Here is a 27,594-nt window from a genome sequence, read left to right on the forward strand (position 1 = left end):
CCATCAATAAAAATGAAAAAGCTTAACTAATATATCGGATTCCTTCCTTTTTAGAGTTATGAAGTTCTTCACAAAGTGCAATACTTGCCAAAGAATACAGTTAAAGGCATGAGCATTTTGTTATATTTCCATCATAATTAATTAAACTGTCAGAAACACTGTCCAAAGAGCTTTCACTCTGACAAACTTGGAAAATCTGGAAAATGTAATGCAAGTGTGACGCTTGTCTATAATTCATGCTCCAGTTTACAGGGGTGTTAACTGCAGTGCAACTTTTATTACCTGTTTGTAAATAAAAATAAGATAGAGTAAAATGCAGTTTAAGTGAATTGGATTTTTTTTAGAGACTTTAATTTTCAAATCATATTCACCTCCTTCCTTTGCTTTACACTGTACTGCTTAGTGCTTTAAATTATATACATCAAAACTTAATGTAACATTCTAGAAAATTAAGGAGAAGTTTTGTCATTGGTTTAATAATTATTTTTTCTGATTCTGCTGTAAGCTTAATACAGGAAATTAAATTTAACACAAAAAAAAAAAAATTAAAAAGGGTTGTCATCTGTGTTCAGATTTTTCTTACTTGAGGTTTGTACTTACCATGCAGCTGAAGCATCTAGGGCATCATAATAATAGCTCAGAGCAACAGGCAAATTGGGACACCTTTTTTCTTCTTAGGGCATTTAAATCTTCTATTTGGTTTAATCACCAAGTTCTGCTCAGAGACCTGACCACTAATTCAGGTGCTTTCAGAATCTCAAGCCTTGCTAACCTGTGAATGCAGCTTAATGTGTCACACCCAGGCACCCTGAAAGGATGCATCCATGCTAGCAATGCTGAAAACTCACCTATATTGTGCCATAGAGGTGAAATAACTCATTTAGTAATAACTCAGCTCAACACCACATTGTAGAAAGTAGATATAACCCTAGTGACCAAAGGGCACTAACATCTGATGACCATGCATCTGGTTTTGGTGATACCAGCTCATCTCTCTCTGGGGAAGCGTCTGTACGCAGCAATCTCACAACTAGTTCTAAATGGTTCATTGTTGGCAATCCAAGAGAGAATAAATTTAAAACAAAACATGGGATGGGGGAAAGACAGAGGAAGATGTTTACAGTAATGAGTTTAGAGCAAGGTTAAGGCAAATTGAAGGAATAATGAGGAAAAAAGAAGGTTCCAGATATGTGAAGGAGTTTCTTGGCTTTCATTTTGAAACAAAGTTATAAGCACTTGGCTTTGCCAGAACAGTCTTAGAAATCTATACCAAAAAAAGAAGAAAAGGAAAAAACCTAGCAGTATTTCAGCTCAAAAAAGTCCTGAACCTCCTCTCTGTGCTATGAATAAAAGAACAGTCTGCTCTGCTTCCTTTCTCAGACCTGATCCAAGGGGCAGCTTACTGAGGGACCCCAGGGCCCAGGAATAAGCTGCCATCAAAGCCGAACTGGCACAGCCTGTTGCCTTTAGGAAATCTCAAGATTTCACAAGCTGTTCTTAGGTCCCTCTTCTCAAGGGGAACAGGAGGGCCAACACTACCACTTCTTCAGTACAGCATCTCAGGACAGCTCATGTCCAGCTGTCACCTGGTGTTTCTCATCCACGACATTGCTGACCCCTCCTTTCTCACAGTGCCTAGATCTTCATTCCTTCCCCTCCTCCTCCCTTTATCCACCTACTCTTTCTTTTTCACCTTCACACCATCTTCTTTCTCAGACTTTTCATCTCAACTCCACTCTGCATTCCAAATACATATTATATATATATACATACATACATACATACATGTATGTATGTATTTCAACATTCCTTTCTGAAACAGTGAAGCATTTGGATACCTCAACAATTTGACAACTTGCACACAACAAACCCAAGAAAACAGGATATTTTATGTTGCCTTGAAACTCATCTTTTTTATCTGCCCTCTTCCATTATTTCCTTTAGGGTACCAAAATGACCATGAGCTAGATTTATACTGGGACATGAATTATATATTTATCAGGCAGGTGACCCCAAGGTGCCAAAAAAAGCAAGCATTAAAAAGGTAAGATGGAAAGAGATTCTTCTACAGTAAGTTGCCTTAGCTCTTAGCCCACTTTATTGGAATAAAATGTAATAACAGTGCAATGAAGTTGAGAGAACGCTCTGGAATTCTTCAGCAAATGAATTTCAGGTCTAATTTCACACAGGTAGCACCCTCAATATAGCAACACTTGGAATGAGCAAGGCATATCTGCGAGAACCACTAGACTGAAATGATTGAATTTCAGACAGTATTTTCTTTGTTACTGCAAGGAAAAATCAAGCACATATGAATGATGTTCAAAGAAATAAAGCTAAATTTATAAAGCTAATTCTGACTTAGAATATATATAGCAAAATAGTGCAAGGTTTTGTATGTACTGCTGTATAGACTCATTAGTTAAAAATATATATTTAATAAGTGGCAAGCCCAAATGAAAAATTTTATGTGGTACTGAATACCCACCCAAGTAGCTAAATCAATTCCTTTCTGTTTAATTTTGCTATTTGTTTTTCTATCTGAGCTGCCAATTTTCTAACATATTAGGGACGAAGTAGGAAAGTCTTTTTGATTGATAACAAGTTCAGATTTTTGTGTCAGATCAGTAGAGATTTTTTTTTCAAAGTAAGAATTTCGTATGTTGCTTTTACATTCTTAGACAATTATTCTGCAAAAATTATTTAAATGCTCTTTTTTTAGCTGCTTTGACAAGAACACCAAAACAGTTCACATCACCCTTGACCTGCAGGGTGTACATCATCTTGTCAACATATAAACAAACACATGATGGGCTGTATTTTAATAGATTCTGTAAATATCAAGATCCAATTCATCAAAAGGTTTGCCAAAGTGACAGCTGTGGGGGTTGCAGTATACGGTTGCATGTCCATTCAGCGTTCTTGCAATAGGATCACTGCAACAAAACTCAGAGCTACTGTTGCTTTTTCTTCTACTTTATTTTTTTTCTGGAGCTGGGTTAAACTGCAGTCTGTATATGCCACTTCATGTATAAGAGAAATATGCAGAGCTCCGGGCAGAGCCACAGGGACAGCTTTTACAATAATCCCTCTCCTCTCTCCCCTTCTTTATCAGACAATTCCTCTGATGTGCTGCACTCTGTCATAAAAGGAGGCAGAGAGGAATTTATAAGCGCAGAAACTCTTACTTGGGAGAAGAGCAGAGCTCAGTTTTGATAAGGTTTACACAGACACAGTAACTTTTCTTGGTTGGCTTCATGGCTTTATGAATTTCAAAGCTAGAAGGAACTGTTAGATCATTGTTCCAGACTATACTTCATGGGCCATTAACTTCTGCACAGAAAAAGACACAGAAGAAAGGGAGAGGACCAGTACATGCTTGAGGACTGAGTGACATGAGTACCTGATACCACTATAATGCCAGGGAATTTTAAGGGAGTTAATGCTCTGAGGCCCAGAAAAAGCCAGGACAGCCACACCGGAAGCTGTAGAGATTGTGACTGCAAGGACACCGTCAGACAGCCTAGGGCACAAATGTACTGGCTGCAAAATGAAAGACTAACACCTCACACCCCTGACCCTGACCCTGATGCCATGGTGATTTTTTGACTTTTCTTTTATACCCCTGTTATACCTTTTTTTAGCTTTTGTGTTCTTAGTGCTTTTTGCCTACATTCTTGGACGTGTTTGTTCAGCTAGAAGACTAAACATCTTAGAAGCTTTGTAGCTAGGGATCAGTGTGCCCCAGACCCCAAGGTCCTCTCCAGAGCACATTCTGTAAACTAAGATAGAACCATCCAGGGGAAGCCTCCTTGGGGAGGGGGCTCATTCAAGCCTCTCATTGGGGAATTTTTGATAGATATGCTAATTACTAAAGACCTATAATATTATACCAGATCTTTTGAGGGTGGGCATTGCAGGGTGCATTTTGGTGCATTCTACCTGGACGTAGCGTACCTAAGGATCCTTAAAATAAATACAGAGGTAAAACCCCCTTTTTTCCTTCTAACTGTGTTTGATTCTTGATTTTAAGACCAGGAAAAGGCATCAACCCCAGTCCCTGCCACAATTCTCTGGCTCCCAAAAAAGCCACAGAGAAACCAGAATCTACCTGGGCAGCTGAGAGAAGACATAGACAGTCTTGCTCTCCTTGTGTATGGCCTGGGAGGTAAAGTAAAGATTTTGGAGTTTCACAGGCCGTGAAGGCAAAGGCTGAGATTGTTGAACCCAAAGATGCACAGCTGGACACATCTAATGACCTTTTAAAAGGCAAAGGTGCCAGACTCTTTTAGGAAGATACTCATATGTTTTACTGCTAAATGTATTTACCTTCCTCTTTTGAGATGCATTTTGTCTAACTTCAGCTTCTAGCCATGGTATTTTGTTTATCACGTCTCATCCATTAAATAGAAAATCCCTTCTGCCAGGTTGGATTTTCTTTTACATATGTAACTGTCTAAACCAAAAAGTCAAATCAACTCTAACCTCTTCTGTAATGAAGGCAATACATCACACTCCATTAAGAACCAAATTCAAAGACTTTTTTTTCCCGGAAGCTGATCACCTCCACAGCCACCTTGTAGTCTTTTACCACAGTACTCTGGTTGTGGTCTCTAGACACAAGGTAGCTTTTCAAAGACATTTCAGTCATATGATACTAGTCATATTATACAATTTATAGCTACCATGACCCTTTGCTGGAGAGTTAAATGCCGTAATGCTCATGGGCAACTCAAACATAAATTCCTGTGCTCATGCACAAAGCCAAGTTCTCTCTCCTCAGCCCCTGGTGCCTTTCCAACAGACTCCTCCAGGACAAAAAGTTTAAGAGACTGATGTATGAATTTAAAATATTTGTCTCTCTTTGAAACTCCTAGCATTTTTGGTTTTGCTTGAATGGAAAGTTACATTGGAGTCCTTTTACTAACTAGCAGAAACAAGCAGCATGAAACACAGAATGAAAATACCTAAAAAAATCCTGCAATCTGACAGCGGGGCAAAGCTCTGAAGTCCTCATTCTTCATACTTTCTGTAAACTCCTCAATTCCACCAGCTCCCAGCAAAGTTTAAAGGAAAAAATGAAATCTCAGAATTTTCGGTGAAATGTGCTTCAGCACTCAGGCTTCCATTGGTACTCTTTACAGCTGTCATGCACTCAAGAGAAGAGTCTTCTAACCCAATTGATTGTAGTTAGGCACAGCAACAGATTTTTGGTTTGCTTTGCTTTAAATATTGAAGTTTACTTGGAGTTCTCATGGCCTTAATATGAAACCATTCGACTTTGACCCATAAGATTTGTGAGCAGTTTGAGCTAATGTTAGAACTGACTCGGCTTGTGTGTATGTGCAAAACTGCTCTAATATAAAGCACACAAGACCTCCTCTGGCATTTGCAGCTGCGTCATTTGTTCTTGATTGACTTAATCCCACTGAGTAGCCCAGTCAGTGTAACTGGTAGGATAAATCCACTGCACCTGTAAGTGGAAGACCAAATGATCTTTCAGTTTTCAGAAAGTCTAGTAAGGTGTTGGTCAAATAATGACAATTTTTTTCCCAACAGGCACAGAGCAGAGTCATGTCAGGTCCAGCTCCCTCTTATCATAATAAACACTGTCTGGGCACACATAGGACAATTACCCTTTCTAGGACTTGCTCCCTTGGGCATGGCTCTCTGCTAGCAGACCCACTCCCACATGGCTTAGGTCCACATCAAGCTTCTGTCTGATCAGTTTAGACCAGAGACACAGAAGCTGGTGCCCAGGTGTGCCTGCCCATGGTCCACCCTTGGTGTGGTACCATAGTGCTGAGGAAAGATCTTTAAGAAAAGCCTTGCATGCTCAAGTATATTCATGAAGCTATCTTTTATAGTACTTGCAAGTTTTGAAACCTTGACCTAGATAAAATATTTAAATTCATCCGCAAGAGGGTAGGAAAAGAGCAGAACATGTGGGTGAAAGTCACTAATTCTGAATGCTATCATTTTTTTAATGTTTTGCCTCTGACTTTGTGTTGGGATATCCACTACTTATCATCAGACAGCACCAGCACAAAAACTGAGTAACAGATCAGCAGCGCAATGCTCATGAGACAAGTCTAGCCTGGTTTATGAGTCCTAAAATTACCTGTAATCTTTGAGAACAAAGAGAAGGAATAGCAGTGATCTTCAACAAGACTCATAGTCTGAGAAAGCCCTGGCTCCTTCTCCAAACTCATTGGCATTACTCTGCCTTGTTCTCCTATTCTCCATCTTCTTCAATCACATTGTTTTAGCTGCCTGTTGTCCCAGTTTTTCCTGTAATCTAAAGGTCTGTTTTTTCAGCCTATATAGATATTTGCATCTGTGGAGAAAAAGATATCTGACTCTCTGAATTTTATGTTGAGACATTCAAACGGTGTGAAGGACGGAGAAATTCAGTCAGACTTTCCGTCTATGGTGATCTGATCCTTGCATGCTGAACTACAACGTCTTTCTTATATAAAAACTTCTCAACATTAATTCTGATAAATATTTGCCAGATAACTTAGTATCAAGTTGCAATGAATGACTGTATCATTTTAATAAAGCAATGGAATTAACAGTAGAAATATTAATGTACATCCAGACCAGCTTTGCTTTTGAAAGAGAAAACTTTTTTTTCCATATTTAATGTCGGATGACAGCTAGGATAGATGCTCTCAACAGCCAGCCTATTGTTAATTCTTCAAATAAATCAGATCATCTTCCCCACAGAACGAAAAAGTCAAAATGTTCCCTTTGTAGGAAGCCCTAAGATAAAAGCATATCTTTTTGCACAAAAATCACAAGAATGATTTTTAATGCCAGATTTTTACAGTAACAAATAATAAAATAAATAAGAATTTAATAAAAATTTTAAATGAAAAATTAGAAGTTAATTAAATGAAAGTAAGAAAAGCTAAAAATGAGTAAAACAGATACAATGGTGATCTGTACCTTCACTAAGTTGGCTATAATCATAAATTATTGCCAAGAAAATGAATTGCCTTGTCTTAACTATCACTGTAGCCAGCTGTTTTCTCTGCAGATGCAGCAGCAATGTTAAATTCTTGATGTTTTCATCTCTTAAAACAGACGAATGAAAGCCAAACATGGCAGAGAAAGGAGCATTTCTCCTAACCTGCCTACCGACCAATGTCTGGGTGCACTACAGGAGCAGTGCTCTGCTCAGCTTCAGAGAGGGCAGGAGGCACTGCGCAAACTTCTTCAGTGGCTATCCTTGTTATTTCAAATCGTGATTGATAGCATCCTGAGAGGCACTGCTAACTATTTCTGATCATAAATACAGCCACTGTGACATGCAGGCCATAGAGTGTAAATGATTAGTGTAAAGTGTAATATGTGGACCTGTGAGATTTCAGAAGAGATAAGTAATAATGTGGAAGAAATATAAATTAAGAATGAAGGATTAAGGAGATTAAGACACTACCAAAGCCTTTAAAGTGATCCAAAATGGCAGTTACTATATCTTTGAAGGAGAGACCATCTGATTTGGCTTGGCAGCAAACTATAAAATTGCACACAAATTAGCCTTTCAAAAGTAAAAGAAAAATCAGTTTCAGACAATGAGGTAAAACTTCTGCAACATTATTGCCTCTGGGTCATGTCACTTTTGTATAATCTGGGCACAAAAATTAACATCTTATTGAATAAACAAAAACTCACAAAGGTTAAGAAAAGAGACAGACAAATATGGTCTTTGGAAGAAAGGGAGGCTACAGACCTCAGCCTGACCTTCAGCCATCTTTTGTTGGGAATGGCAGACCCCAAGGTCAAACAGCTACTCAGCCAGAGTTACAGTCTGAGCCCACCCAGGCTCAGATATATAGCCTTCTCTAATGCAGGCTCTGCCATATGGTGGGCTACAGGCACTCCTGAGCCCAGGCTGTGTGGTTTCTGCTGAAGAGCTCCCACCGCTCGAAATTCACCAAAACCCTAGACTGTGTGTTAGTACTGTCCAGGAGAACCCAGCAAAAAGGTTACTATTCCTAAAATACAACTTCTTATTCCAAGTAACTTGAACGTGATCGTGGTCTGATCGGAACAGAGAATGTATTGCAGATGAGACAACACTGATGCAAAGTGATCATCAATATGGTACACATTTTTTTCCTAGACATTTTAATGATTAATGTGTGTTCTAAGGAAATGTCAACGTTCATCTTCATTTTGCTTATTTTTGTGATAAAATTTCATCAGAAACTGAGCTTTCTAAACTCATTACCTGACTTTTAAACATGCTGAAAGACATACAGCAAATTAAATTCTACAGTGTTGGTCCATGAACAACAGAAGAGATTCAGTTGGGTGAAAAGCTTTGGTCCCCACAGGAATACAAGACCTCAGGAGGAAAAATGCCAGCATCAGGGCATGGTATCTAACAATGCACAGGACTGGGTCCATGGAAAAGAGAACACTGCGGAAAACACAGTTGAGGTCCCAGCTTGGTACACTTTGACAACTGCCCCAAAGGGTTACAACAGCTTCAAGTGATATTTCTAAGTTTGTGTAAATTTTTGTCCATTTCTGTTAGAACTGGTACAGTTTGCACTACTACACAGCCACTGGCAGCTCCTTTTCTTCACAGCTAAATATTGTCTTTAGGTCAAATGAATGCATTTATGCAAGGGTCCCTATACATTTACTGCCATACTGTTGCTATAGACAGCAGCAGACAATATGCAGGTGGTTCTGCCGATCTGAAAGAACCACTCATCTATCTTTGAAAAAAAGATTTAAGAATTGTGATTACACTGGTACTGTGCTATTCAGTCATGGCTGAACACCTCATTAAATCAAAGTTCCTAGTGACATCAGTGGCTGTCTTGTCTAGGCAAGGACTGATTAACAGCTGCAGGACATTAGTCTTGGAAACTCATGATATGCATATGATACAAAATAGTTTGTTGCCAGCTACAACTGGACCTCGTGTACAGTTTGAAAAAGAATCTCTGAAATCATCTGCATTTTAAGGTTTAACATTAATAGGTTTTTACCATGGACATTGTTTATTTCCATGCAAGTAGAAAGCACAGTGGTTTTGTGGTTGGTGGCTAGCATTTTGTGGCTTTATTGCATTTGTTTTAATATAGGAAAACTTCTAGAGCACATTTGTTTTGTGACATAATGTCTTGATTGTGTCTTGCAGAAATAATTGACCCAAATCAAGTTACTGTACACTATATCTATTGGTTAATTAGAACTTTAGGATGCAACAAATAAAACACACTATTGACTTTTAAATCTTCAATCAAATAAATATTTACAGCTGCAATTTGCCAAAATTATTTACCTTTCAATAACAGATCACAAAAAGTATATGTGCTACAGATTCAAGTGAATGCCTTGGCTGTCAAGAAACAAATTACAAACAGAAGAAAAAATAATTGTTCCAGCTATCATTACAGGCTGTAAATAGCTGATGTAGTTCTACTTTAAAGATGTGTGATCTTCTACATTGGTAGACTTTTTCAATGCATAATTGACCTTGAGATGGAGAATAACCTCACAGCAGAGTGGCTTTTCTTTTAGGAAACAATGAGTATAGATATTAGAGGATGTGCCTGTTGTCAATGATCATTGCTGAAATCTGCCTATACCACACTGGGACAATCAATTTTGTAAATGATTGCAATAATCAAGGAAATTGCCTAATTTATAAATCCTGGCATACAGCATTTTAATGGATTTCTACATTTTAATGCTGATGCTTTCAAAGCCAAATGAATTGTTGTCCAAGCTGTCACTACACAAAATGATAAAAACATTCAGTCTTGTGGGTAACTACATCTCATGGATATTTAGACCATCAGGTACATAATCACTCATTAGTGAAAGTTGTGATAGTTTCCAGTTACAAGCCAATGGCAAAAAAAGCCACATTTTCCTTATGAAGAAGCCTTCTGGGAACTGAGGACTAAAAATTGGTGAGAATTACTGAAATAAGACACTAAAAAATTTCCTAGCATCCTTTGTCCAGGTAAGACAGCCTACTGTTTTACCCCTGCCCCTTTTTTTTTCCATCCGAAAAAAAAAGAATAATTTTATTTCTATAAGTAAAAGGCTGGTCTAACAACTTTTTGACCATGGATTCTGTCAGCACAGACATTGCTCAAACAGAAGGAGAACAAAAGCAGGACATGCTGCCGCAGTTATGGCTGGTGGGTAATTCTACCTAAACCACCCTCCAACTCACTCTCTGCCCTCAAGCTGGTTCTGCAGACGTAGTCATACACGGGTTGCTATTCTCAGTTAAACCCTAAGCAATTGATTTCAGCCAATAGTGGGCTGGCAGTGCTTTACTTACTGCTCAATCTCACTAACCTGACATTTATGGTGTACTGATTGGCCTATGTCAGTGGTGGTGGTTGTAAATTCACTTTGAAAAGCTTTGTGTTAACAGCCTTCAACCAGGCTCCGAGACGAGTATGAGCAGGCAAGCTGACAATTGCTCGACCTCCTGCCCTTATTACAGTGAGTAAATCAGGCTTTGAGCCATTAGGCTGGAGCCCGAGGCCTACGCAAAAAGGATTGACATGACTAAAGGTCAACCTCTGTCACACATGTGTAACAATTTGGATAATGGAATTCTGTAACTTATCTGGAAAAGGTGCCAAATGCGTGGAGGGAAGGTATAGCCTGGGCTGAATTTTCCAGCTTTTATGTTTACCGATTACTTAAAAGTCTGCACTTTAAAGTCCATGTGCCTTTGCTACCACGGAATCTGGGGGACCAACCCGCCTAGAGCAGTGACCGAGGCAGTTCTGCAGAACACTGAGTATCATCACCACCTGGAAAGGTTTCTCTTTGTCAAATCTGTAATAAACACGTTATGGGCATCAGGCACACAACACACTTTGGATATTGTATAGGTCATTTAAGTACTGCCTTTATTTACCAATTCTGAATCAAAAGTCAGTAGAAAAAATTAACTGTTAATGGTATCGTAATTTAATTGCAATTTCAGGCCTTACAAACTAGCCTCATCCAATAGTGGAAATTACCTTTATAATTATTTAAATAAAAAGTTCAAATGTTTCCATAACACTGGTGCCTAGTCAGCAATGCAGAAAGGTAGTGGTCAAATAAGGATAGAATTGAGCTTTTATATTTATTTGTGTTCCCCTTCATTATTTTTGCATATTACATAACGAAATCTCCAAGGTGAGATTATGTGCCATGGAAAAACAGATAGTCCCTGCATGATCTAGCAATTTAGAAAATATTTTTTTTCTGGGAATAGTGTGTGTCCAGACGCATGCATGTTCCATGCAGTCCACGGAATTACTGTTTTCAGTAACACTGTTAAAATTCTGGGGCTGTATCCAACTCCAAACACCAAAGTTTATTCCAAACTTCACTTTGTTCAATAGGAAGAGAATCTGTCTCCATACCAAATTCAATTTATTTTGTAGCACGTGTGCTTAGGCTTATTTATCTACTCAGGCATAAAATACATAGTGTAGATGGAAAGAACATACCAAAGACATGGAGATACATGAAGATAATGCATGAGAAAGTCTTGTAAAAGTCACAAGTCTTCTAAAAGAAACACCAATGTTTAGTTTAGTTTTTCTAATAACAAAAGTTTTAAAGTACCTTCCACATTTGGGATCACACTAACTTTTGATGGACCTTATGAAAGGAATTTGTAACTTACAGAAGTTACCTGCAAAAATGGGTTGGTAGGTGATAGAGAAATACTAATGACAGATGGCTGCTTTGTAGATGCTTAGGGCAGTTTTCTTCTAAGGTACACAAATGATGGAAGCTGTGGCACTGAATGTTTTCTTACTGAGCTTACAGCTTAGCATGCTACTGACCACAACATCAGCAATATTTTCCCACAGTACAGGAACTTAAAATCCATGTAAAAATAAAAACTATTGGGCTTTTTCAATGGAAAATAAATGCAAGGGTCATACATCACACAAAACCCTCAGAAATGGCAAAACAAAAAAATAACAGAATGGCACAAGCTGTTACTCTGAGTAATTTAAGATACAATAGTAAAGTAACTAAGGAGGTTTTTCAAGACAAAATTACTTGAATTTTAGGAACATGACAAATTTGAAACAGAGCTGACAAGCAGTCTGGAATACTAGATGACGGATTGCTGAAAAACATAATTTTCACTTTAATAGAACGACAGCATGCACATAATTCTATCCCCCAGTGCTTTTCTGTAACAGCAAATTCAGTCCAAAACTGCAGCCTCGAGAATCTGAATACGAATCTATCACCATAACTGGAATGAGTGCTTCATTTGAAGGGTGAGGATTCTCTGTGCATATTAATTTGTTCAGAAATGTCCAATATAGCTGCATGGGCCCTGGCCAGCATGCATCCCAGCAAAATGCTTTTCTTGGTCCAGATGAAGGCAAAGCCAATGTTTTCTTTTACTGCCGTTGAGATGCAAGAAGGCCAATAAGTACCCATATGAGACTTTATTAAGATGACATCCACACTTTCTTATGCCAGGTAATTCAGGGGGCAGGGAGGGGAAAGAAAGCAGGGGAAGAGGGGAAGTTTTTAGGGGGAAAATAAATTACACAGGTTTAGCATATTGTATTTACTAATGAACACCCTGATACATGTATATATTTTTTTAATATTTATGTTTAATATTCATGTTTATGCTTATGTTTATGTTTATACATATAATTTTTCTCATCCCTGAAAAAAAGTTGCATATGATGAAGCATTATGTCCAAAAATGCTAAACTTCAATTGAGTCAAGTTGAAATGAAGTGAATAATATATTAGATATTCTTCAGCTATTGCAAGAAAAGAAAATAACTATTTGACCTCTCATGGAGGAAAAAAAAAAGAGACAGCAAACTCTTTATCAGGCACAAGAAGAACAGGAAACTATAAGACTGTATCCTTTGATATGTCTGTCAGTAAAAGTTTTTTCATCTAAGCTGCATTTGAAGGGAAAAGATCATTTACAAATTAGCTGCTTCCAGAATTCACAGTTTAAAGTTTGGAGCCTGAAAAACTTTGACTACTAAAATGAATATGCCTTTTAAACTTCTGTGTTTTATTCCAATAGAAATTAAGTGTGTATCATATACATTCCTTAAGTCTACTCTTATTAAATTTTGATGTTAAACAGAAAGGGGAAACCATGTGCAACTAGATTAATTTATCTCCAGGGAGTAAGGACACATTAATAATTGAGATAATGTTTTCATATATGTTGGAATCAAGTGTGCCTTTCCACTTCTTTATTAGAAAACACATTAGCGGAAAATTATCTCATTCTCATCAGTAAGACCTAATTGCTTAGAAAGTCTCTGTTTTCTTTGCAATAACAAAAGGATTATTCTCTCTACTTCAAAATAAAAAAAAGGGATCAAAAATATTATCAAGCACTGCTGGAATAAATGCCTGTATGACCAAAGAGAGTGTTTACTTAATACACCCAGTCCTGTTTTTGTTTTAAACAAATCAGAGTTTATTGTATTTTTATAAAATACAAGCAAACTCTAGTTATAGAAGTGGGCCAAAGGGGAAGAAAAAAAGCACTACAACTGAAAATGAGTAATATTTTTGGCTTTCTGAAAGACTGATCTTTCTGTAAGTTATAAAAAATTATCTTGGCTGATTGTGAGAGAACTCTATAATTTCCCATGAACACCCATAGGTGTCAAGGCCTGTTGTGAGGTAATGGAATGGTATGTAATTTACTCTGAGTCGTTGTACATTATGCTGTGTGGATTACATACAAAGCAAACATCGAGTGCATGGTGGGAATACTTGTGCAGACAGACTGAAGCATATTTCCATAGCATTGAACCATACATCAAATGCAGTGCTTCTGATGTTTCCCACAACAAAGAGTATAAAAAAAAAGAGCCACCAAAACAATAACTATGCTTAAAAGCATTTGCAATAGCCCTTCTATTTGTCTGGTGTACACTGAAAACAAAGAACTGTAAACTAAAACAAATATTTATCAACTTTACAGTGCTGAGAGTAAAATATTAAAATGCTATTTACGATACTAAAAGAGTGAAGTTCTCTCCATAAGGTCCATCAAGACCTAATGTTGAACAGCTGATTTTTAGACAGACTTGCATTTGCAGCTGTCTGGAAAATATTGGTGGAAGAGAATTGACTGAAGTTACAACTTTATAAAGGGACTGTGGTGAGGCATTCCTTTATCGTTTACAGTGATTTAATCCACACTCCTATATCATGTAGACTAAATGAATACAAACTATTCAGATAAATACTTTCATTTGCTTTTATTTATTTTCATAGACCAAGTTTTGTAACATCACACACACTTCCTGATTACTTTCTTTTACTATATTTTTCTTTAATAACATTGGTTTTCTGATAGATAAAGTATGCCAAATTGAATGACAAAGCAAATGAGAAGCAGCAAAATTTTAGCTGGAGCTTGGAGTATGTGTGATAACAGTTTTTGTCATTAACAGAAATAATTCAAGACCATGAGCTGCCCAGCAATACATTAATATTAAATTTAATTTAATTCCTATTCTTAAGATAATTCAATTAAAATATCACTCATTTTGCTAGACAACAGGAAATCTGTGTTGCGTGTTAAGAGCACAAGAGTAATACCACACAAAAACTCAGCTGACAACCACTGATGGGCTGAATCTGGCACAAAATGTAGTACTGGGTTTTGTTTTTTTCCTTAATATCTTTTTGGTTTTTCCTTTTAATTTTTTTTAAAAAAGCCCTAGCTTCTTTCATTGCTTCAAATTTTTTTAAGTTAACCTGAAATACAACCAAAAATTCTCGCTTACTTAAAAAGATATTGTCAAGATTTACAACTAGCATAAAACTAATTCATAATTTTTAAAAAATTTAATTGATAATGTAAATATTTATGGAAAAAATATCTGACTCTATTTGTTTTATCTAAATTTCAGTATTTTATGTAATTTGTGGATCTGGCAATCTCATTTTACTATTATATATTCTGTTAATTAGAATAGTCTAGACCATACTACCCTTCTTAACAATTAGAGCCTTCAACATCATTATAAAGTGTCACATAAAAAATATTTGATTAGTAACATATCCCAAAATACTTTCATTACAATCACTGGGCTTTGGTAGGAACAGATTTAAATCCAAATTATCAATATCTGCTATGTAAGAAAAATTCCATCTCCACTGGAGGCAGCAGCAAAACTGCCAATCATTGCAATTTATCCAGTCTTACTGATCACATTCAGGCGTGTTTTGAGACTGATCTTTTTAATGTGAACATCTCCTTCTTGCCACAATTACTTTTTTGCATAAATACCTTGAGACAAAGACCCTGATGTGTTATTTATTATTTGTTTGCATGTAGGAAAAGCACAGGAGCTCCGACTCTTCCACACCCCCAAGTATCTTTCAAAGATCCATTCACTTTCACTGTACACACACTGAAGACAGCAGAAACACTATTTGCATCTTCATGGATTCCTTATATTCTGAAGACTTGGATTTGATCTAGATGAGCAAATACCACCCTCAGATCTATGGGCATACTTCTACTGACTGCCTGTAGCACTTAGTCTCGAGTCAAGCAGGGATTGCAGCTACAGAGGATGACACAGAACTAAAAAATTACTCCTTCCAGTACAAACCAAAGAAGAAATGAATGGCAAAATACTAGGAAGAGAGTAAGATGTTTCCGACACACAGGGATTATAGGTTTTCCCTTAGAGATATCGCTGTTACCCACTCTAAGACAGTGACAAATAAATTTAAAAAAAAATCTTGAGGTGTCTGAAAGTGGCTTTCACATAAAAGTACTGGAAACATTGTTAGGGGAATGCACAGTTGGTGCAGGACCAGAGCTGAACTAAACTGAACAGGCACTAACTCCTTCACTGCGCAAAGAGCCAGGCTGCAGGGTATGGTCCTGTGCTTGTTTCAGCAGCTTTTTTGGACTGGCTGGGGCCACTGTGATGGTGCAGCACTCCATCTCAACCCATATGTGCTACTCTAAAGTGATACTGCAAGTGCTGTGACCTGAGAGCTCCATCAGCTCTTGTAACTCAGGTCAAAACGTAGAAAGTACTGGGTGTTGTAAAAGCTTCAGCCTTCTCTAGTCAAGTCTCTCTACCCCATATTACAGCACCTGCAACAGTCAGCTCTTCTTCTGCAAACAAATTGGAGCTCTGTGGTGTCCACTGGTTTCCTGGCTACTTTTGGCACAGCAAGTCTTTTGCTTGCACTGACTACCATTTCAAACCTGCTAGCTCAGTTTATTTGAATTCATGGTTTGTTTGCTTATTTTCATGGCTAGTTATGGTACTAGTACTGCATACAGCTACACTCCACATTTACTTCAAAATGATCAAATTTGACACAGAAGGAAAGATGATAACTTACTTCCCAGAGATGCTGAGTGTTCCTGATGGCACCTGCTTGAACCTTCTCTGGCAAGAGCAAAATTCCCTGGAAGGGCCCAATCCAGGTGCCCTGCTGGATCCGTTGTGCCGCACAAATGCCATAGGCCAGGCCAGGCACTGTGCTGGTGCACAGACACACTTCCCGGGGCAGGTCCCGGAGCCACTCCGGGATCTCAGGCGGAGGGGCTGCCGCGGCCGCGCTGCTGGTGCCCACCAGCCGGCGCAGGGAGTGCAGGGGCCCATGCATAGGGCACTCGCCGTTGCGGTTATCAGCACACATGTCACACCCTGAGGGACAAAGAGGGAAAAACACTATCAGTACGGTGCTGCTGGCCACCACCATCACCACTGCCACAGGCCACATCACGCAGATTCCTACACTTTTCCTGTCATTTCTTGGCAGTCCAGCACTCCTGCACACCGTGCCCTTCGTGTGTTGCTCAGGCTGGTTTCTCAAATCTTACCAAAGCCCTAAAGAAGAAATTCCAAAGGCTGAGCAGAAATCCTGCAGACAATTTGCAAGCCTGGTGTATTCACAAACCTGCCAAGACTCATTTACTTTAACAATATTTTTTAAGATGAATTTTTGACTAATATAAATAGCCTAGTTAAACCATCCCAGTGTGTTTCAGTAAGACATTTTAAAACACAGTCATAGCGCCTTACAAGTCCCTCTCAATTGCCTTACCACAGCTCAGCCCAAGGGCTTAATTGGAACAAGATTTAATTTAATCCTTATTTTCAATGAACATTTACTCTGCTTTTTACATTAACATGTGTGTGCATGCCTGTCTGTTTGGAAAATAAAATAAATAAACCAGAACCTCATGAATGACAAATTGGAGCCTGCATGCACATTTACTTTCCTAAAGACAAATCTTATCTTAAAACTGAAATTATGAAATTATGTATTACTGGTTCCTAGCACATATTTGAAATTTTTTTAATTGAATGAGAACTCATGCTCTTTGCCTATTACATGTAACTCAAGCTAGGCAAAAAACCAAAACAGCATATATGGGTTTGTGAGCAATTCCTGTGAAAAAGTTCAGTTTTTAAAAATGTTGATTTCCCTAACTGTCATTAATAACGGATTATGTGTCTCTATTTTGGGAAGATCCTACCATGACTTTTCTTTTCTGACCCGAGAAAATTTTGGTGAAATGTTTCCACTGCACGCTATTCCACACACCACGAATGTACATCTTCCAGGAAAATGTTTCCTGTTCAAGAAATTAATTTCTCTGAAGATATGCTGAGTTAACATAACAATGAATCTCTTGAAATAAGTTGCCATCTTCTTCACATTTCATTTTTGTAGCACAATAAAGGTTTTCGTCTAAATTTATTCCAGAAATACAAAGAAAAAAACAATAATTATGGCATAGTACTCTTGTAGCAAATCCTACGTCTTTCCCCTAAAAATTTTATTTACCGCTCCTTATAGAAACAGAGCACAGCATTCACTACAGAAGTAGGAGTTTCTTGGTCTGTGCCACAGATTCAGACTTGCTAGATTGCCTGTAACCACAGTTTCAATTCTCAGGGGGCCTGACTCAGATGCTCTTCTTTCCAAAGTGGATGTACTGTGTATTAAGTAGGCCTCTTCCCTACAGATCCTTCAAAGGAAAACCCTCCCCTCATTTCAGCAAAAGCTGCTAAAGGATAATATAAGATGCATCTTCAAATTATGGCTTCTGTGTGTATTCTCCAGTTTTAGACATAAACATTCTTTCCTGTCATACTCTTTCAAATTTTACCATAAAAAAGTGGTGCATTCAGCAACATGGAAATATTAGTAAGTTACATGTGGAAGCCAATTTCCCTCAAAATCATTGCACCTTTGGGTCTTGCAGAAAAAGCATGTCTCCACCCGGTGCTCGTCTGTCCAAGTTCCCTGCCCGCAGCATCGGTTACAGATCTTAGCAGAAAGCAAGGAGACAAGCCCTGAGCTGTGCATTACTCTGGCGGGTGCCTCTGAAGACGGGCTGCGCACGAAACTGGCTCCAAGCCATCCATCCCTGACAGGTCCGGGCAGGAGACGGGAGGGAGAGGAGCGCCGGCCGGCACGGCAGGACAAAGCCACCTAGTGGGGACCGCGCTTACGTCGGCAAGAGCACGACTTTGGCGAGAGGATGCAATTTCGCCTTGCCCTAAAGACATAATAATCCCTGCCGCAAAACGACTTCTGTCGGGCTAAACCGCAACTGCAGAGCGGGTTTGCTCCTCAGCCGCGTCAGTTAGAGGTGGATGGAGGATGGGATTTGCAGGACTCCGGGGAAGACATTCCTGGCGAGTCCCAAGAGACGATTATCATGCAACAGATATTCCTACAACCGTTCTGAGGCATGATGAATAAAAGGCCTCAAGTATATGCTGGGGGGTGGGGGGAGGATTTCTTGGGGGTTTTTTTTGTTATTATTTCCACAGCTAATTTGGAAAGTGAGGTATTACCACAGCATCTTTTCTTCCCTTTCCTCTTCAAAACCAGTCAAGAAATCCTGTGGTTTTGGCATACCCGAAGATGTTAGGGGCAGCACTGTGGTTTGGCACTGGAGGTCACATAGGAACGGATCCCAAACAGGAAAAGGGAAGAAAAAAACCCAAACAACAAAAAACCAAACCCACAATCCAAAACAATTTGGCATGTGATACACTCTAAACAGATTATGGCTGAACTCTATGATCTACAGTTGGACTTGATGACTTCACAGATACTTTCCAACACAAATTGTTCTATGATTCTATAAAATCTGGCATCTACCCATGCAAGTTAGAAAGAAAACCTCTTACAGGAAAATAGAGGGCTTAAAGAAATGATGTCTAACCATGACGTCAATTAGCACCCAGAGGAGACCCTTGAATTCTACCTGTTTGCACTGCTTTAGGGTTTTCTAGATGTGCAACTCTCCTCACAACTAGCTTTTTATGTCTAGTTGTTACAATGGCTTTCTTAGAGGAACTGTATCTCTGGAGAAATTTGCATTAAACATGCTAAAGTATCTTCATTACTCCAGTCAGACAATTTCAGTGACAAGTTCCAGCATCCTGCCACCGGACATACATAACTTTTCATGCACAAAAATCTGAGTTCATGCCTAGAACAAGAATTTCTTAACTTCATCCTGACAATATGTGTGCATGAGTGTGGGTTAAACATTTTATTTCTACATTTCCAAGAAAAAGAAACTAAGAAATTGACAAGGAGTATAAACAAACCCTGTGTCACTGTCATTTACCCTTACAGAAAGTCACACATGGTGATATTTATTTTCCACTGTCCAAAAACAGTGGTAATGTCTTAATGCTTGGCAGTCACAGTATCTGATCCCCTGCTGTGTTCCTTTCCCTTTGTCCTGCCAAAGCTGAAAATTTGGAAAATGGAACATCTTCTGAAACTGTGTTGGCTAATGGCTTGTTGATGAGAAGGGAGGAATCTGTCTTTAATATTAAGCAGTACTGAAATTCTTCTTAGTTTCACGCTTTATACATTTAACTTTAGTTGTTATATAATTGTGCAAATAAAATCTTTAAAAATTCTCATGAATGTTATAAGGAGTGGAAGCCATCCTAGGTATATTTTACCATGGCTGGTGTAAAAATCTACTGAGCATCTTTTGCTCTTCTGTGACTAACTTTTATGTAATACGTGGAAGCATCCATTTAAGGACCATCACTTTAAGCAGTAGATTCCTTTGCCTCAGAGGACAACGGAAGGATTTCCTTCATATCAGATTGGGAAAAAAATCAAGAACTGCAAGACTTGCACACTATCCCGCCCCACAGCAGGATCAACAGCATAATATTCATGTGTACTGCAGAGTACAATGTGACACACTGCACCAACGTGCCTAATAAGACATGGAAAAGAAGCGGGGGCTTGAGAGGGAATGCTGTCCAATGAAATCACTGGAGTCTCCAAACTGGATGGTGGCCATTATGGCCCATGCTGGTGTGGGGAGTTGACATGAAAGTGATGCTTGTACAAATATGAAATTTCCAGAGGATGACCAGACAGGGTGACAAGGAGAGACGCGCTGTGCCCTTCCTCCAGTTTGGCCTCCAAGAGCAGCTGTGTGCAAGTACAGGCCTTCTCCGAGGACAGCTGAAATGGATACTTCCACTGTCTGTAACAGCATCAGTCAAACCCCAAGTCAAGTCAAGAAGAAGCAAGAAATGTGAGAAAATTGGAGGACTTGCTGAAAATGGGAAAAAAAAAAAAGGAGGACTGCAGCCAGGGCAGAGTATGTCCTGATAAAATCCAGAGATCTAGAAGGCAAAGTCATTGGGAATACTCCATTGCAGGCCCAGATACAGCCAAACACCTTGGAAGGAGATCAGTTTCTTACTTTATACCTTCATATTCTGAAGATAAGGAGGATTAGGGAAAGGAAGATGCAAGGAAAAGAAAATTAAAGGATTTCCTAGTGGAGCTGTTTGGCAAGGTTCTTATGGAAGGACTGCAGTATGTTACTGTTTATGTGCCTCCAGCAAAATGAACATAGTGTAATGCCAGTACCATAACTCCATGTGAGTACACTTAAAAGTACTAAACGTAAGCAAAAGGACATATCATTGCCCCCAAAATGTAATTTTAAATACTCACCAACATAAATAACACTACTACTGTATGCTTTAAAGCAAATTTGAAAGGAAAATGCTTTTGTCAGTTAAAACTACAGTTTAACACGGTGTTTTTACCAGCACACCAGCTGTAACAATAAATGAAAGAAATATATTTTTTCCTTAGCAATAATATGCTTCAAAGGTGCAGTTAGACTGGATACCTGCAGTTTGCTGGTATTAAAGAAGGGTGGCCTCTGACCCTCCGCTTCATAATTCACCTCAAGCATGCAGGTATCCAGTGTAAGTGGCCATCATTTCACATGGTATTACTCACTTGCAAGTATAAATCACTACGGCTGGCCCTGCATCCCTGTCTGGGCCCGAGTACCCAGCTAAGCAGGAGGGAGGGCTGGAAGAGGCAGTACTCTTTCGTTTCCTGAGGACTGGAGCTTTCCAGGGAAGCACGGTCTCCCTTGTACTTCAGTTTCCTCATCGATGAGCTGGTATCTGCCTCCTTCTGCCGAATTATTGGCAGCTTCTTGCAGACTGCCTGACTGGAGGCAGACCTTTGTGGGGACGAAGCACAGACGCACTTTCCCGTCGGGTGCCCTGTATTTATTTAGTTATTTAGTTATTTATTCTAAGTGCTCGTTGCAGAGAGCGGGACCAAGCTCAGCCCGCTGACCCACGGCCGTCACCGGGTTCCGGACGCCAGACCTCCTTCCTCTCTTGGCTTTTACGCCCCCGCTCTCCCTCGCCGTTCCCCGCGGGGCGCAGGGGAGGCGAGCGGAGCCCCGCCGGCTGCACGGGCGCTGTTTCCGCACCAGCGCATGAGCTGCCGCGGGGTCCGAGCCTCCCGGTCGGGGGTCAGGCACATCCCGCCCCAGCTCCTCTGTGGAAGATGTTCCAGGGCCCGCCTGGGTGCCCTGGGGTGGGTCAGGGGACCCGCCTCGCCTGCGGAGAGGCTTTCGGGTTATTCTTAAGAGGCGAGTGGGGGACGGCTTGGGAGGGGGTTTTCCCTGCCTTCTACCGTAGGTATGAATGAATTAAATTTCCGTGTCAGGTATGAGAAGGGTAGGAGAATATTGTGTGTAGATAAACCTTGCCACCCTCTGCCCCTGAGAGACCCCCATATACAATGTAGAGATGATGAATTGTCTCTAGGAGAGGAGATCGAAGTTCAGTCCGCACCGGCTCCACTCTCTCCTACAAAACTATAGGGCAATTAATTGTGGCTTGTCCCCTCATCCTTCATCTCCTGGTGGCACATATCGATGGAGATTACTGCTGATGGACCATTTTATCACCCTAAATAAACAGTCACCACCTTCTCTAACCTCAATCTAATGTATGGCTATCTGCTATGTTTAAGGGTGCTGGGTAACTAATGATGTAAAATAGCTAAATCATACAGGTTACCAGCAGTCTAGAGAAAAAAAAAAAAAGTCCAAATATTTTCCACACCGATCCACTTCACAGCAAGTTATATATACACTGTCTCCCCATAAATTGAATGGGAAAAGGCGTGCAAAGTGCTTGGTCGCGTGACACTTCAGTTTTACACAGCGTATTTATTACAGTGGCAGGTTGGTGCTTTCTGGCGAAGGTGGAGGAGTCTCAGAGTTCTCAGTGCAGAAGCGTCTCCCCAGAAGCTAGGGGCAAGCCTCCACGGGAACAAGCCGGCCCCCAGCCCCCGGACTCACCCTAGGAGATCTCCTCCTGGCCGCTCGAGCGCCCCTCCCCCAGCGCCCAGAAACACCCTCATCCTTCCAGATTCAAGGCTGGGAAGCAAGCGGTCCCCAGCCGCCTGCCACATTATCAGGGCTTTAACATAATCCCCTTTACTTCCCTGGGAGTAAAGACAACAGGGCCCTAATTAGGGTTTTGTCTCTTGATTGCTTTTTTAATTATTATTTTTGCCTAGCTAACCCCCTTTCAATTTAAAACAATTACATACAGACGCTTAACCCACAGCTCCTAGGCGGCCCTCGCCCCCCTCCCTCGCCCAAGACCGTGCCATACTCATTGATATTTGACGATCAAGGCGTGTGTCTGTGGGGAAACCGCCGCCCATCCATCTTCCCGCGGCGGCCGCCCGGCGCCGGGCCGGGCCGGGCGCTGGGGAGCGGGGCCGGGCGGGGTGGCGGGCGGCCGGGAGCGCCTCGGCCGCCGCTCGGGCTACCCCGGCGAGCCCGGCCGCCGCCCCTGCCCCACCGCGACCCAGCACAGGGGCCGGGACACACCCGAAGTTCGCCGGCCACTCTCCCGAGTGGGTCGGACCTGCCGCGGAGCGGCGACACGCGGAGAAGGGGATGCTCGAGGTGAAGAGAGGCGTAATATTTGGGAAAGTAGGAGAGACGGGGCACTCCCTCGGTTGGTGAAGGAGGTACAGCTAAGATTAGAGCCCGAGAAGCAGGCGGAGGCCTGCTGGGCCGGGCAGAAGAGGCAGCCGATCGCCCTCCGGGGAGGGGATTGATCCCGGCGGGTGGGTGTCTGTGGCAGGCTGGAGAGAGCCCGCCCGTCTCGGGGTCTCGGTGGGGCTGTCCAGCGATGGAAGTGCAGCAAGTAAGTACAACTCAAACTACAGTAGACGGCTCCTCATCTCACCCATAGCCCCCCCACTTTCTACCCCTCAAACGGACAGAGGGTGGGAGTGATGCGGAACGGGGAGTGAGGTTGCAAGGCAAGGCAGCTGGAAATCCAGTCTGCCCACGGACCCCTAGCGTGACCCCGGCGGCACTCGGGGAGCCGCGCAGGGGCAGCCAGGCCCGTGCCCTGCAGCTTGTTCCCTTGGTCGTGCGAGTGCTCGGAGTGCGTGGCACGGCACTGGCTGTAGTTGCGAACTCCTTCTTCACTTACAGTTTACTTTTTTCTTTTTTTTTTTTTTTTAAGCATGAGTTGCCCAAAGCCACCGCGCTTGGTCCCAGAAGACTGAAACACTCGCGTTGAAAGTTTCGCTCAGAGGCACCTAATAACCGCTGGAGCGAAAGCCGCCCTGTAAACAAGTAAATTATATGAATGTTTAGGTCTAACTGAAGAAAAACAAAACAAAAAAAAAAGGGCGAGACGGCGCTGGCTGTCCCCTGCCCGTCCTTCCGGCGGCGACGGCTGCCCTGTCACAGCCGGACGCGATTCAAAAGCGTCCTTCCCTCAATCGACACGTTTGTTTTCCCGAATCCACCTTTAATATCGCAGTCGGAAAGAAATTATTCAGGCTTCGCCTGCGACTCTGCGGGGTGCTATTATTCCACTCACTCCTTAAAAATGTTCCCCCCCTAAACCGCTTTTTAATATTCCTTTCTCATTTTAAAACCTTTACCCTTTAGATTTACAGAGCGGCCCCGAGCAGCAAAACATGTATTGTCTGAACGGTTCGGTTGTGGATTAGAAGTGCATTTCGGATTCCATTTTCTGCATGTAATTTATAACGTCACGTTTTCTTCACCCAAGAATACAAAATACTTGAACAGGTTTCATTACAGGGTAAAACTAAGCATGAGGAAGTCTCTCAAAATAAAGTCGACGTCCCGTATAGAAAGATTTGCAATGTTAAGAAGGCGGGAAAAATCTCCACCAAACTCCGACTCAACTTTCCTCTCGCACATATGCACAGCGCTTAAGACTATGCTAGCATCCATGCAGTTTAATTAATACACGACAGAGTGTCATGGAAACTTTCAAAACAAGCTCCACATCTGAAATTAAATTAAACGAACCCGCGTTTTTCTTGGGCGTGTGTTTATAGATTGCTGGTTTGGGGTATCGTTTGTCTGTTCAACAGCCTTCCTTAAATAGACATTTGGGGAGTGGTGGTTGAGAAGAACAACAAAAATAAAGAGTTTTAAAAAAACTTAGGATAAAAGAGAGTGTTTGAAACAATAATAGTAAAAAAAAAGTGCATGCGCTGAAGCCATGTGTTTTAACAGGGACAGATCCGTGTGCTCTGAATGTTAGTTATAAAACTGATAAACTAATAGGAGTTCATATAGTTCTTTTCATGCCGTGAATTTCCTCGGTGGGGCCGTATTGATAGATACAGGAAAAAAAGGACAGACAGAACCAGTTGCTAAAATTACAAACCTCTCATTCATACAGATGTTTAATAGGGGCGCCCCCTCCCCCCCCTCCAAAAAAAACCCCTCCCAACTGTGTAATTGGCAACAGCAGTATTAAACTCTTTCTAACCACCAAGTCCTAAATTAATTCTGACACTCAAGCAGACTTTTCGTCTAGAAAATCAGCTTTTCTCTCTAAATTACCATGTCCTGCTTTTCCGTAAGGGTGAAAACTAAAACCAGCGTAGTGTTAACGAGGTCTGAAAGGAAACGATACTCCGAGATAAGGAAGAGGAAAACTTTGCCCTAGACCATCTGATGAAAACTGCAACTTTTCCCCTTCCCAGCTCGGAGGAGTAATTGATTTCTGGGTATTCAGCGAAGCCTGGACTTTCCAGGAGGGAATGGAATGGGACACACAGGACGAGAAAGGACCAGCTTTGTAGCTAGTTGCCCTGAACCATTGCTGAATCCTTTCTTCCAAGCAACACTCCGAAAGAAATCTACCCCCACCACAGCCTTTCCGGTGAAGCGTGCCTTCCAGGGAAGGACCTGGTTTTCAGATGAGAAAAACTGCTACTGAAGGGTTGCCACCCGTCCCCTGAAACCACTGGTAAAACCGCAAAAACTAAAGGGAGGGAAGGGCAAGATTGAGGATGCTCCTGGTGGAGGGAGAGCGGCAGGCACCAACTGCGGTCCCCAGCCTGGAGCGTCCCCGGGCTGGCCCCGTGCGGGGAGAAGCGGAGGGTGAGGGGTGGAGGACTGCGAGAAGGGGCACGATACGTACGGTTGTTGGGGTCGCTGGTGTGCTGGTTCAGGGGGATGATCTCCATGCGCTGCTGCCCGTACAGGTAGTAGTCCAGCTCCTCGGCCGTGCATCGGTACCGAGCGGCACCACGGTCGCCGCATTTGCCGCCGCCGCTGCCGGCCCCGCACAAATCCTTGCCCTGCAGGGGAGCGGGCGCTCCCCCGGCCGGGAGCTCCGAGCTCTGCAGCGGGCCGAAGACAGGGAGCTGGGTCACAGGCAGGGAGGTCAGGCCAGCCAGGGAAGCGGCCGCAGCAGCCACGCACGAGGAGGTGGAGGAGGAAGACGGAGTGGACGAAGAAGAGGAGGAGGAGGCGGAGGAGAGGGAGGTCGGGCGCTGGCGGAGGCTGTCAGCCGAGGGCTCGGCTCTCTCGGGCGGCTGGAGCTGGGCGAGGGGCCCGCTGCTTTTTAGCTGGCTGCTCTGCGGGAAAAGCTGCTGCCAGTGCTGCAGATAGGCGGGATCCACCTTCAGGAACGCGGATCCGCCGGGGTCGCCGGGCTTCAGCATCGCTCTGCCTGTGGAGCGGGGAGGAAGGGGACAGAGGTGTGAGACCCCCGCCCCGCCCCGGCAGGGCCGCCCCGACCCCGCGGTCGGACACAGGCTCGGACACGGTGGGCCACGCGTGGGCTCTGTGCCGCGGCCGTGCGGGATCGGCGGCAGGACCGTGCGCCCGTCGCTTCCCCTGCCCGTGGCCAGGTTCGGCAGGAGAAAACCTCGTCCCGAAAAGCCCCAGGACGAGAAACGTGGTGGCCGGGGCGACAAGACTGTGCCCGGGTGCCCGCCCCGGAGCCCGGGCAGGAGGCGGGCGGTGGCGGGCAGCCCCTTACGCCGGCCCGCGGCCGGAGAGTCCCCCCCGCCGCCCCGCAGGGCGCACAGCTCACCCCGTCCCCGGCTCACGCACTGTCTTCCCCTTTCACTCCCTTCCCTCTCTCCGCGGAAGCAAACAACTCTCCGCTGACAACAGGGAGGAGGAGGAGGAGGAGGAGGCGGAGGAAAGTTCAGTCACACGCACACACGCGCGGGTCTCTCCTCTCCGGCCTCTGCTGCTTTCCACACGGGCGCTTACAGGCGGAGGGCGCGGGCCGGCAGTGCCCTGCCCCCGAGCGAAGGTGCCCCGTCCTGTCGGGCAAGTCGGAAGGGCCCCGGCCAGGGTCTGCCTTACCTGAGTGGGGTGAGCGCTACTGCGCGGGTGGCGTGCGAAAGTGTCGGCTGTCCCGGGAGCCTTCGAGCCGGACAACGGCTGGGACCAAAGATTTCTCTGGTCTTTGTCCACGCGGGAGCAGGGTGATCCTCCTCCAGGTGCCGGGGACCGGCGGGCCGGCTAGCTGCGAGCCGCCGGGCTCCCTCTGCCGTGGCTGCGCATCGCAGTCGCGGCCGGGCGCTCGGCTCGGCTCTGGCAGGCTCTGGGCGAGACACGTGGGTTTTACGACAGCGCAAAATACAAGTGTGTGTGGTGTGTACGAGAGGGAGGGGAGGGATCGGGAAGTTACCAGCGAGTCTGTGTGCAGAGCTCTTTTTTTGGCAACTTCCCCCACTTTGTTCCTTGCTCAACTTTTAAAGGTGCCCCTTTCTTCCTTCCCTCCTTCCCTCCCACCCTCCCACCCTCCAGCCTTCTACCTCTCTCCCTCTCCCCAATTTCTCTCCCTCCCTCCCTCCCTCCTTCCCTCCCACCCTCTCTCTCTCTCTCTCTCCCCCCCCTCCCTCCCCCCCTCCGTCCCCCCGCCCCAGCTCCAAGCACAATCGCCCCGGAAAGAGCTGGGCTTT

At 42.8% G+C, this 27,594-nt stretch overlaps 1 protein-coding gene across 1 annotated transcript in view; it reads right to left on the minus strand.

The window, feature by feature from the left end:
* The window catches only part of PRDM6 (PR/SET domain 6), a 75,062-nt gene extending 47,924 nt beyond the window's left edge, over positions 1-27,138 (minus strand). The window contains exons 1-3 of the mRNA XM_069001197.1: positions 26,993-27,138; positions 25,812-26,345; positions 16,384-16,691 (exon numbers count right to left, since the gene is read on the minus strand). Coding sequence (XP_068857298.1) covers positions 16,384-16,691; positions 25,812-26,337 — 834 coding nt within the window. The 5' untranslated portion in view covers positions 26,338-26,345; positions 26,993-27,138. The remainder of the gene's footprint in view (positions 1-16,383; positions 16,692-25,811; positions 26,346-26,992) is intronic.
* Between the last annotated feature and the right edge of the window lie 456 nt (positions 27,139-27,594).

Source organism: Aphelocoma coerulescens (genome assembly GCF_041296385.1).
Source record: "Aphelocoma coerulescens isolate FSJ_1873_10779 chromosome Z unlocalized genomic scaffold, UR_Acoe_1.0 ChrZ, whole genome shotgun sequence".
Taxonomy (NCBI): Eukaryota; Metazoa; Chordata; class Aves; order Passeriformes; family Corvidae; genus Aphelocoma; species Aphelocoma coerulescens.